Source organism: Salvelinus alpinus, chromosome 34, assembly GCF_045679555.1.
Source record: "Salvelinus alpinus chromosome 34, SLU_Salpinus.1, whole genome shotgun sequence".
Taxonomy (NCBI): Eukaryota; Metazoa; Chordata; class Actinopteri; order Salmoniformes; family Salmonidae; genus Salvelinus; species Salvelinus alpinus.
In genome coordinates this window covers 7,640,816-7,653,885 of record NC_092119.1, presented here as the reverse complement: position 1 = coordinate 7,653,885, position 13,070 = coordinate 7,640,816, and the positions used below count along the sequence as shown (strand labels likewise).

Below are 13,070 nucleotides of genomic sequence, written 5' to 3'. Positions count from 1 at the left end.
TTATGGTTGAGGTTAGGGGTGGTTAGGGGTGGTTAGGGTTATGGTTGGGGTTAGGGTTAGTTAGGGTTATGGTTGAGGTTAGGGTTATGGTTGAGGTTAGGGGTGGTTAGGGTTATGGTTGAGGTTATGGTTGAGGTTAGGGTTATTGGTTGAGGTTAGGGGTGGTTAGGGTTATTGGTTGAGGTTAGGGGTGGTTAGGGTTATTGGTTGAGGTTAGGGGTGGTTAGGGTTATTGGTTGAGGTTAGGGTTGGTTAGGGTTATGGTTGAGGTTAGGGGTGGTTGAGGTTAGGGGTGGTTAGGGTTATGGTTGAGGTTAGGGGTGGTTAGGGTTATGGTTGGGGTTATTGGTTGAGGTTAGGGGTGGTTAGGGTTAGTTAGGGTTATTGGTTGAGGTTAGGGGTGGTTAGGGGTGGTTAGGGTTATGGTTGGGGTTAGGGGTGGTTAGGGTTATGGTTGGGGTTAGGGGTGGTTAGGGTTATGGTTGGGGTTAGGGGTGGTTAGGGTTATGGTTGGGGTTAGGGGTGGTTAGGGTTATGGTTGGGGTTATGGTTATGGTTGAGGTTAGGGTATAAGCATTGTGAATGATCATTCCATGACACTTGCATGAGAAATAAAAAATAAACAAAAAAATGAACACAATCATTCAGGATCAACCAAAGTTTATTCAACACTTGTGCCAGTTTATGTAAAAGTTAATTATTTACATAAAGATTTGATTTATGACAAAAAAAGCTCTGATTTGAACTAATGTTGAAGTAAACTATCGCTACCAAGTCATCTGAATCTTGTTCAAAATGTTATTCAACTTTTCAGTTTGATTAAATAAACATTAAATAAACAATTATACAATATCTGCAATATAAGCACAGGTTATTAAGAACATTGGATTTATTTTCATAAACATTTAAAGTTGTGAATGTCATTATACTGCAACGTCTTGCCTCTCAAACCTAATTTAGGGTCAGGGTTAAACTCTCAAACCTAATTTAGGGTCAGGGGTCAGGGTTAAACTCTCAAACCTAATTTAGGGTCAGGGTTAAACTCTCAAACCTAATTTAGGGTCAGGGTTAAACTCTCAAACCTAATTTAATCCTCTAACCAGTTTGGTGCGATGGTCATTAAAAACATAAAACTAAAGCAGTGCATAATATCATATATGATACGGACCGAGCTCTAGTAACTAGCCTTCTACAGAGAAGTGTAGAACAGACTTCAATAGAACTATTATAGAATTATCTTCTAGAACTTAGATTCCAGTCAGTTCTGTTTGTTGTCCCTGTCCTCCTCCATCACACTGCCAATCTGATGCTATACAACCTATAGGTTACTAACAGTTACGATAGGTTACTGCTAGCCTGCTGCCAGTCAGGATGGATAGTGACTGATTACTCACCCTAACATGCTGCCAGTCAGGCTGGATAGTAACTGATTACTCACCCTAACATGCTGCCAGTCAGGATGGATAGTAACTGATTACTCACCCTAACATGCTGCCAGTCAGGCTGGATAGTAACTGATTACTCACCCTAACATGCTGCCAGTCAGGATGGATAGTAACTGATTACTCACCCTAACATGCTGCCAGTCAGGATGGATAGTAACTGATTACTCACCCTAACATGCTGCCAGTCAGGATGGATAGTAACTGATTACTCACCCTAACATGCTGCCAGTCAGGATGGATAGTAACTGATTACTCACCCTAACATGCTGCCAGTCAGGATGGATAGTAACTGATTACTCACCCTAACATGCTGCCAGTCAGGCTGGATAGTAACTGATTACTCACCCTAACATGCTGCCAGTCAGGCTGGATAGTAACTGATTACTCACCCTAACATGCTGCCAGTCAGGCTGGATAGTAACTGATTACTCACCCTAACATGCTGCCAGTCAGGCTGGATAGTAACTGATTACTCACCCTAACATGCTGCCAGTCAGGCTGGATAGTAACTGATTACTCACCCTAACCTGCTGCCAGTCAGGCTGGATAGTAACTGATTACTCACCCTAACCTGCTCCCCAACAGCCTCTAGATGTGCAGATGACTTTAAAAATAATCCCAATCTGAAACACTATCCACTAAAATAGCATTTCCTCAGACGATAAATTAGCTATTACAATGTACACTCTCAAATTGAAAAACAAACCAACATATCGTACACTTAATATCTCTCCAATAAAAACGGAATTACTTATTGCTTCAAATATTGTCTTCTCTAGTATCTCAGAACCAGTGTACATGGTCAGATACAGCCTGAGTCCACATGAACAACAAACATGTATTTGATTATTAGACTAATAGACTATAGTGCAATTAAAAACGCCATGAAATAATTTCCCCCTTGCGATTAGAGAGGCCAGCCAGCAGCCGGAGGGTTGCCAGTTTGAATCCCGGACCGACCAGAGAATATCTGGCAAGTCAGCTGGAAGGTTGCTGGTATCAAAACCTAGATGCCACTACCTGCCGTTGTGCCCTTGAGCAAGGCACTTAACCCCGCACAACAACAGCTCCCTGGGCGCAGTGTGGCCCCTGCACCTCTCCAATACCTGTATGTAGAATGTGTCTCTTTCGGAGGAGTTGGGTTAAAAGCGTAAGTCAAATTTTGGTTGGACCTTGTGTGCAATTGACTCCTCCTCTACACCTTCCTCTGTCCTCTTAGTGGTTGAAGACACCTCCTGAACAAGGCTTTGGCGGTATACCGTATATATCATATCTGAAACTATTTCTTTGAAGTTTTTCCAATACATTTTAATATTTGTAGATTTTTTAAAAGTAAATGCCTGTACTCAACTTGTGCAATACATTAGGAGATACAGCAGACTGCAGCTTACCCTAGTTACCATAGCTCCCCAGAACCGCTGACCCAGTCACGTGTTTGTTTGTAAAATAGCACAACAGGAGAAAGCAGGAGCAGGTGAGTCCAGCTGTGTATTGTCAGGGGTCACGTTTTATATTGAAAGTCTTTTTTTGCTTCAATAGAGACCAGGGACGTGCAACTAGTTTTCCTTCAGAAAATACATCGTTGCAACACATTAGGCTGAAAACAGCTTCATTTTCATCAGATGACAACAGAAGTGTAATGATATTTGTCTGACAAACAAAAAAGTAAATGAGCTTACAATGAAAAAGCAATGTATTTTTAGCAAAAATGATGCATGGCCAACATATTTCTAATGTTTAGACCTACCATAGGAAGAATGTAGGCAGTTACAGCTAGCTAATGTTTTGCTTGAAGTTAAACAGGAGAAAAATAGTCTGGCTACACTGAGAAAAGTATCCCCATATCAGTCAGAGCGCTGCCTGCTGATAGAAGAGGTCAGTCAGAGCGCTGCCTGCTGATAGAAGAGGTCAGTCAGAGCGCTGCCTGTTGATAGAAGAGGTCAGTCAGAGCGCTGCCTGCTGATAGAAGAGGTCAGTCAGAGCGCTGATAGAAGAGGTCAGTCAGAGCGCCGCCTGCTGATAGAAGAGGTCAGTCAGAGCGCTGATAGAAGAGGTCAGTCAGAACGCTGATAGAAGAGGTCAGTCAGAGCGCTGCCTGCTGATAGAAGAGGTCAGTCAGAGCGCTGCCTGCTGATAGAAGAGGTCAGTCAGAGCGCTGCCTGCTGATAGAAGAGGTCAGTCAGAGCGCTGCCTGCTGATAGAAGAGGTCAGTCAGAGCGCTGCCTGCTGATAGAAGAGGTCAGTCAGAGCGCTGATAGAAGAGGTCAGTCAGAGCGCTGCCTGCTGATAGAAGAGGTCAGTCAGAGCGCTGATAGAAGAGGTCAGTCAGAGCGCTGCCTGCTGATAGAAGAGGTCAGTCAGAGCGCTGCCTGCTGATAGAAGAGGTCAGTCAGAGCGCTGCCTGCTGATAGAAGAGGTCAGTCAGAGCGCTGCCTGCTGATAGAAGAGGTCAGTCAGAGCGCTGCCTGCTGATAGAAGGCCTGGTCCTGAATTATGAGTTTAGAAGTGAAACCGAAGCAGAAATTACAATAAGAAGCATTTTAGAAACGTGTTTACAAAACTCAGAAAGATATTTAATGCATTTTCTTTTTTTCCTGATTCAAAAATGCTGAATTAAACTTGCTAGTTTTCTAAGTGGCTAAATTAATAAGGTGAGTGGGCATCCCTTTCTGCCATGACTAAGTGGTCAAAGCCCTTTGGATCAGTTCTGTACAGCTGCCACTGCTCTCTCTTGATTTCATTTCCTCTCATCTGCTCTGCCCCCATCTTCTAAGCAGAGCAGGCAGGCCGTTGCCCTAGCAACTCCAGACTCCACACAGACACAGCGTGTACACATGCTGCTCCAGAGTCAGTACTGTTCATTTGCACAATGTCTCTCGTTCACATGCACTTGTAAATGTACAAACTCACCAAAAATTACATTCGGTAGTGCCTACCTACGTATATACGTAGAATTTCATGAGCTGGACTGCCTGTCTTTGCAATTAACTTATTTTTGTTTGCGCTCGTTAGCATATTTAGGTAGCAGCCTGCATGCTATTACCTTTGCTAATTTTGTTAGCATTCTGCTAATAAGACGCCCAATGGGATTTTTTGGGTGCCCACTTGTGTACTAAACCGGTAATACTGTAAATCCCGGGATAAGAGGACGGTCTGATATGAAAATCTGGATACCGCCCATTCCTAGTCTGCACTGATAATATATGTACCTAACAGACGACAGCCAACCCTCTAGCGTCACAGCAAACCCCAATGTAGTTCAGGAATGGATTAAAGGTACCATCTCAATATCCTTCTCCTGACCTTCTCACCCTAGCCCTCCGAACCAGCAGCAGGCTCGTACACTTCTCTGATCTAAAATCAACATGTATGAGACAGGCATTCTGATGTCCAATACAACTCCACCAAACTAACTCTATACACGCAACACCACACCTCCTTGGATTTAGTAACAAACAAAGGTCAAGTACTCAAGTCAAAGTGGGCAGAATATTATATACTCATCAAAAACAACGATACATCTTTGACAGTATCCATAATGTTTGGTTCTATTCAAGGCCAAGATGCTGATTGGTCAGACTCTCACCCTGTGCTCCATGCAGATCAATACAACCGATTATTGGTTTTATTACATTTGATTGCTTCTTTAGTCAGAATTGGTTTGAAAATGATACGGTTCTGGTCAAAGAGACCGGGCAGGTCCGTCTCTCCTAACATCAGGTATAGTGTATAGTAGAACTTTGACAGGTCGTAGACTCCTGTAAGTAATGCGGTCCCTTTGGTGACGAACCCTAAAGCCTCTAAAATGCATTACCTACATCTTTATGTTACATTCAACACAATAAATAGCAACAACTCAGTTAACACGTATTAACATCAGGAGCTCAAAAAAAATAAAAATGAAATAAAGTTTTTTTTTTTTTTACTAAATAAAGTTCAATAAAAAGCTAATTGGGCTGAGTGGAATAAATGAATGAGATTTAGTGTGCAAAGTCGAGGAGTGATCTTGAAGAACAAATCATTCCTTTGATGGTTGAATGAATGGAAGGCAAGCTGGTTCATCTCAGACCTCACCAGAGCCATTATCCAGGTTCTAAAGTATGGCTATATACACTGAATGTACAAAACATTAGGAACACCCGCTCTTTCCATGACAGACTGACCAGGTGAAAGCTATGATCCCTTATTGATGTCACTTGTTAAATCCACTTCAAATCAGTGTAGATGAAGGGGAGGAGACAGGTTAAAGAACGATTTTTAAGCCTTGAGACATGGATTGTGTATGTGTGTGCCATTCAGAGGGTGAATAGGCAAGACAAAATATTTAAGTGACTTTGAACGGGGAACGGTAGTAGGTGCCAGACGCAGCGGTTTGTGTCAAGAACTGCAACGCTGCTGAGTTTTTCACGTGTGTATCAAGATTGGATGTCCTTTGGGTGGTGGACCAGACAAATTGACACAATTGTGGGAAGCATTGGAGTCAACATGGACCAGCATCCCTGTGGAAAGCTTTGGACAAACTGTAGAGTCCATGCCGTGACGAATTGAGGCTGTTCTGAGAGCTAAAGGGGGTGGAGCTCCATATCAGGATGGTGTACTTAATGTTTTGTAAACTGTAGCGGTAAGATAGGAGACCCTGTTATATCATATCATTGTTGCCTCAACCTTATTGAAAGTTGAAGGCCTAGATCAGGGGTGTCAAACTCATTCCACGTAAGGTCGAGTGTCTGCAGGTTTTTGCTTTTTGCTTTCAATTAAGACCTAGACAACCAGGTGAGGGGAGTTCCTTATTGGAGCGGAAACCCAGACACTCACCCTTCCCTGGAAGGAGTTTCACACATGGCTGAGATAATCAATCAATCAATCAATTTTATTTTGATTGATTGATTGATTATCTCAGCCATGTGTGAAACTCCTTCCAGGGAAGGGTGAGTGTCTGGGTTTCCGCTCCAATAAGGAACTCCCCTCAGATAAAGCATATCTAACCAAGTACTACCACTAGATAGCTTGGGTCCCAGTACTACCACTAGATAGCTTGGGTCCCAGTACTACCACTAGATAGCTTGGGTCCCAGTACTACCACTAGATAGCTTGGGTCCCAGTACTACCACTAGATAGCTTGGGTCCCAGTACTACCACTAGATAGCTAGCTTGGGTCCCAGTACTACCATTAGATAGATAGCTTGGGTCCCAGTACTACCACTAGATAGCTTGGGTCCCAGTACTACCACTAGATAGCTTGGGTCCCAGTACTACCACTAGATAGCTTGGGTCCCAGTACTACCACTAGATAGCTTGGGTCCCAGTACTACCACTAGATAGCTTGGGTCCCAGTACTACCACTAGATAGCTTGGGGCCCAGTACTACCACTAGATAGATAGCTTGGGTCCCAGTACTACCATTAGATAGCTTGGGTCCCAGTACTACCACTAGATAGCTTGGGTCCCAGTACTACCATTAGATAGATAGCTTGGGTCCCAGTACTACCATTAGATAGCTTGGGTCCCAGTACTACCACTAGATAGCTTGGGTCCCAGTACTACCATTAGATAGCTTGGGTCCCAGTACTACCACTAGATAGCTTGGGTCCCAGTACTACCACTAGATAGCTTGGGTCCCAGTACTACCATTAGATAGCTTGGGTCCCAGTACTACCACTAGATAGCTTGGGTCCCAGTACTACCACTAGATAGCTTGGGTCCCAGTACTACCACTAGATAGCTTGGGTCCCAGTACTACCACTAGATAGCTTGGGTCCCAGTACTACCACTAGATAGCTTGGGTCCCAGTACTACCACTAGATAGCTTGGGTCCCAGTACTACCACTAGATAGCTTGGGTCCCAGTACTACCACTAGATAGCTTGGGTCCCAGTACTACCACTAGATAGCTTGGGTCCCAGTACTACCACTAGATAGCTTGGGTCCCAGTACTACCACTAGATAGCTTGGGTCCCAGTACTACCACTAGATAGCTTGGGTCCCAGTACTACCACTAGATAGATAGCTTGGGTCCCAGAAACATCATTTGTTTCTAAGACTATGTTGTTGAGTATAATTTCGGGGTACTTTGGGATAAGTTGAGATAATGTTCATTAAGGGCACAAAAGACTTTCTGAAACAAATTTCTGAACAAAAAGTCAACCTCTAATTCTGTTGGAAGAAACTGTTTAGAGTGGGTGGCTGGTAGCTCATGGTGCTGGTCAGGGTCAGTTTAGGGTCAGGGTATACGGCGGTCTGGGGTCCAGAGATGAGCTCCAGTTACGTCATCTCGGAAGCGGTTTCCTCCCCCAAGCAGAGCCTCTTCTGTGGGCTAGTTATTTAACTTAGCAGCCTGCTCCTTCTGGGCCTTCTCCTTCTCTTGCAGCTTCTCCTCCTTCTGCAGCATCACCATGATTTCTGCTACCTGGCTGGTGTTGATGTCAATGTCCTCCTTGTCAATCAACTCCACCAACTACAATAACACACAACGACACACACATTGGGTTAGCGTTCATTTGCTGTCCACCACCTGTCTGTCTTTCATTCAGCTGATTGGCTGAGAAGACGCGGCCAGAGGTCCTTCTGATTGGCCCAACAACACATACCTTGATGACATCATCAATGTCGATCTTCCCGTCCTTGTTGTCGTCGAGAGCGTCAGCGATGCTCTGCAGCTTGTGCTCTGGAATGTTCTGGATCTGCCTCATGACGGTGATGAGCTCGTTGATACTGATCAGGTTCTCCCTAAAGGTAAACAGAAGGCTACATACAGGAGGCATGTTACTGGCTCACACAGGTCACATGGTGGCGGAGGAGGAGCCAACACTGTTGCCATGCAGGATCAAAGGTCCCAGATCAGAGCACACCAATCAGATCAAACCAAATTACATTTTAGGGAGTATTTTATCAGTGAAGTGCAATAAAGAACAAGCTAAAATTAAAAACATGGTATTTTTTCATTGGAAAAATATTTTAAAAGCCTTTCCTAGGAATTGCATCTTTTGCGAAAAATCATATCTAGAAAATGATTGTGATCTTTAATTTAGCAAATGAGAGTTATGATTATTGTGAATAAATTGTGAGGTGTATTATGCTATAGTCACTATATAGCAACAGTTTAAAGGACGTATGGTCTATACCATTTAATCAACAGTTTAAATGACGTATGGTCTATACCATTTAATCAACCGTTTAAATGACGTATGGTCTATACCATTTAATCAACAGTTTAAATGACGTATGGTCTATACCATTTAATCAACAGTTTAAATGACGTATGGTCTATACAATTTAATCAGCAGTTTAAATGACGTATGGTCTATACTAGTGGTTCCCAACAACCCTGCCACACCGTCAACAACCCTGCCACCCAGACACACCGTCAACAACCCTGCCACCCAGACCCACCGTCAACAACCCTGCCACCCAGACCCACCGTCAACAACCCTGCCACCCAGACACACCGTCAACAACCCTGCCACCCAGACCCACCGTCAACAACCCTGCCACACCGTCAACAACCCTGCCACCCAGACACACCGTCAACAACCCTGCCACCCAGACCCACCGTCAACAACCCTGCCACCCAGACACACCGTCAACAACCCTGCAACCCAGACCCACCGTCAACAACCCTGCCACCCAGACACACCGTCAACAACCCTGCCACCCAGACACACCGTCAACAACCCTGCCACACCGTCAACAACCCTGCCACCCAGACCCACCGTCAACAACCCTGCCACCCAGACCCACCGTCAACAACCCTGCCACCCAGACCCACCGTCAACAACCCTGCCACCCAGACACACCGTCAACAATCCTGCCACCCAGACCCACCGTCAACAACCCTGCCACCCAGACACACCGTCAACAACCCTGCCACACCGTCAACAACCCTGCCACACCGTCAACAACCCTGCCACACCGTCAACAACCCTGCCACCCAGACACACCGTCAACAACCCTGCCACCCAGACCCACCGTCAACAACCCTGCCACCCAGACCCACCGTCAACAACCCTGCCACCCAGACACACCGTCAACAACCCTGCCACCCAGACCCACCGTCAACAACCCTGCCACACCGTCAACAACCCTGCCACCCAGACACACCGTCAACAACCCTGCCACCCAGACCCACCGTCAACAACCCTGCCACCCAGACACACCGTCAACAACCCTGCAACCCAGACCCACCGTCAACAACCCTGCCACCCAGACACACCGTCAACAACCCTGCCACCCAGACCCACCGTCAACAACCCTGCCACCCAGACCCACCGTCAACAACCCTGCCACCCAGACCCACCGTCAACAACCCTGCCACACCGTCAACAACCCTGCCACCCAGACACACCGTCAACAACCCTGCCACCCAGACCCACCGTCAACAACCCTGCCACCCAGACCCACCGTCAACAACCCTGCCACCCAGACCCACCGTCAACAACCCTGCCACACCGTCAACAACCCTGCCACCCAGACACACCGTCAACAACCCTGCCACCCAGACCCACCGTCAACAACCCTGCCACCCAGACCCACCGTCAACAACCCTGCCACCCAGACACACCGTCAACAATCCTGCCACCCAGACCCACCGTCAACAACCCTGCCACCCAGACACACCGTCAACAACCCTGCCACCCAGACACACCGTCAACAACCCTGCCACACCGTCAACAACCCTGCCACACCGTCAACAACCCTGCCACCCAGACCCACCGTCAACAACCCTGCCACCCAGACCCACCGTCAACAACCCTGCCACACCGTCAACAACCCTGCCACCCAGACACACCGTCAACAACCCTGCCACCCAGACACACCGTCAACAACCCTGCCACACCGTCAACAACCCTGCCACCCAGACACACCGTCAACAACCCTGCCACCCAGACACACCGTCAACAACCCTGCCACACCGTCAACAACCCTGCCACCCAGACACACCGTCAACAACCCTGCCACCCAGACACACCGGCAACAACCCTGCCACCCAGACCCACCGTCAACAACCCTGCCCCACCGTCAACAACCCTGCCACCCAGACACACCGTCAACAACCCTGCCACCCAGACACACCGTCAACAACCCTGCCACACCGTCAACAACCCTTCCACCCAGACCCACCGTCAACAACCCTGCCACCCAGACCCACCGTCAACAACCCTGCCACCCAGACACACCGTCAACAACCCTGCCACACCGTCAACAACCCTGCCACCCAGACACACCGTCAACAACCCTGCCACCCAGACACACCGTCAACAACCCTGCCACACCGTCAACAACCCTGCCACCCAGACCCACCGTCAACAACCCTGCCACACCGTCAACAACCCTGCCACACCGTCAACAACCCTGCCACCCAGATACACCGTCAACAACCCTGCCACCCAGACACACCGTCAACAATCCTGCCACCCAGACCCACCGTCAACAACCCTGCCACCCAGACCCACCGTCAACAACCCTGCCACCCAGACCCACCGTCAACAACCCTGCCACCCAGACCCACCGTCAACAACCCTGCCACCCAGACCCACCGTCAACAACCCTGCCACCCAGACCCACCGTCAACAACCCTGCCACCCAGACACACCGTCAACAACCCTGCCACCCAGACACACCGTCAACAACCCTGCCACCCAGACACACCGTCAACAACCCTGCCACCCAGACACACCGTCAACAACCCTGCCACCCAGACCCACCGTCAACAACCCTGCCACCCAGACCCACCGTCAACAACCCTGCCACCCTACCCTACCGTCAACAACCCTGCCACCCAGACACACCGTCAACAACCCTGCCACACCGTCAACAACCCTGCCACCCAGACAACAACCCTGCCACACCGTCAACAACCCTGCCACCCAGACCCACCGTCAACAACCCTGCCACCCAGACACACCGTCAACAACCCTGCCACCCAGACACACCGTCAACAACCCTGCCACCCAGACACACCGTCAACAACCCTGCCACCCAGACACACCGTCAACAACCCTGCCACCCTACCCTACCGTCAACAACCCTGCCACCCAGACACACCGTCAACAACCCTGCCACCCAGACACACCGTCAACAACCCTGCCACCCAGACACACCGTCAACAACCACTATGATGATCATCCATTCTCCATCAAATGTCAAATGAACATGATCCAATTTTCAAACTAGCCTAGTTTTAGTTGAAGGCATATTAAGTGATGGAGGCATGTGTTTTTAGCGAGAGTGAACACATTTCAGCATGTGAATTAGACTCCTAACACATTACTCTAAATGCTACCCATCTATACGTTAAGACCATTGGTAACTACCGATAACTACACGTTAACACCGGTCACATGACGTCCATATCCTGTTCCAGTCTGATCGAACACACCCATTGGTTCCCAGAGTGGTTCTATGATGACACTGCTGATTTCTTACCCAATAGGAGGAGTGGATGGTCTGTCCATCTGTCCATCCAGGACCACCTTGTCCTGCTCCAGCTCTGTGATGATCTTGCCTATCCTACCGATCATCCTGTTGACCCTCTTAGAGAGCCGCTGAGAGGCCTTACTCTCCTGCACGGCCTTCTCCTGGCCAGTCTTAGATAACTCCTTCTTCATTTCCTTTAGGTCCTGAACAAAAACACACCCAACCCCCGTCAGTAGCGATGATCCCACCCGACCCCGGTCAGTAGTGATGAGATCCCACCCGACCCCCGTCAGTAGTGATGAGATCCCACCCAACCCCCGTCAGTAGTGATGAGATCCCACCCAACCCCCGTCAGTAGTGATGAGATCCCACCCAACCCCAGTCAGTAGTGATGAGACCCCACCCGACCCCCGTCAGTAGCGATGAGACCCCACCCGACCCCCGTCAGTAGTGATGAGACCCCACCCGACCCCCGTCAGTAGTGATGAGACCCCACCCGACCCCCGTCAGTAGCGATGAGATCACACCTTACCCCCGTCAGTAGTGATGAGACCCCACCCAACCCCCGTCAGTAGTGATAAGATCACACCTTACCCCCGTCAGTAGTGATGAGATCCCACCTTACCCCCGTCAGTAGTGATGAGATCCCACCCGACCCCCGTCAGTAGCGATGAGATCACACCTTACCCCCGTCAGTAGTGATGAGATCCCACCTTACCCCCGTCAGTAGTGATGAGATCCCACCCCACCCCCGTCAGTAGTGATGAGATCACACCTTACCCCCGTCAGTAGTGATGAGATCACACCTTACCTCGCTGTACTCCTGCACATCATCTTTCAGGTCCTCTAGCTCCTCCTTTTCCAGAGTGAGTAACTTCTTCTGTTCCTTCAGCTGGGTACATGCATCACTCAACATGTCTATCTCTTCCTTAGTGATCTCCTCTCCCTGTAGGGGACAATATAGACTAGATTAATACACAGCTGGGTACATGCATCACTCAACATGTCTATCTCTTCCTTAGTGATCTCCTCTCCCTGTAGGGGACAATATATACTAGATTAATACACAGCTGGGTACATGCATCACTCAACATGTCTATCTCTTCCTTAGTGATCTCCTCTCCCTGTAGGGGACAATATATACTAGATTAATACACAGCTGGGTACATGCATCACTCAACATGTCTATCTCTTCCTTAGTGATCTCCTCTCC

At 48.1% G+C, this 13,070-nt stretch overlaps 1 protein-coding gene and 1 long non-coding RNA gene across 4 annotated transcripts in view; both read right to left on the bottom strand.

Annotated features, from left to right (window-relative positions):
• Nucleotides 1-643: 643 nt before the first annotated feature.
• On the bottom strand, nt 644-6,339 carry LOC139563811 (uncharacterized). Its single transcript, XR_011672647.1, has 2 exons — nt 1,083-6,339; nt 644-1,051 (listed from the first exon to the last, which is right to left on the bottom strand). It is a non-coding gene; the product is annotated as an uncharacterized lncRNA (long non-coding RNA).
• A 1,174-nt stretch (nt 6,340-7,513) lies between these two features.
• Nucleotides 7,514-13,070, bottom strand: part of letm1 (leucine zipper-EF-hand containing transmembrane protein 1) — a 37,938-nt gene continuing 32,381 nt past the window's right edge. For 2 of the 3 annotated variants that reach the window (XM_071382734.1, XM_071382735.1), the window contains exons 10-13: nt 12,669-12,803; nt 11,867-12,060; nt 8,032-8,188; nt 7,514-7,898 (exon numbers count right to left, since the gene is read on the bottom strand). In XM_071382734.1, the coding sequence (XP_071238835.1) occupies nt 7,758-7,898; nt 8,032-8,188; nt 11,867-12,060; nt 12,669-12,803 (627 nt within the window). In that variant the 3' untranslated portion in view covers nt 7,514-7,757. The remainder of the gene's footprint in view (nt 7,899-8,031; nt 8,189-11,866; nt 12,061-12,668; nt 12,804-13,070) is intronic. The other variant, XM_071382736.1, reaches the window with a different exon arrangement.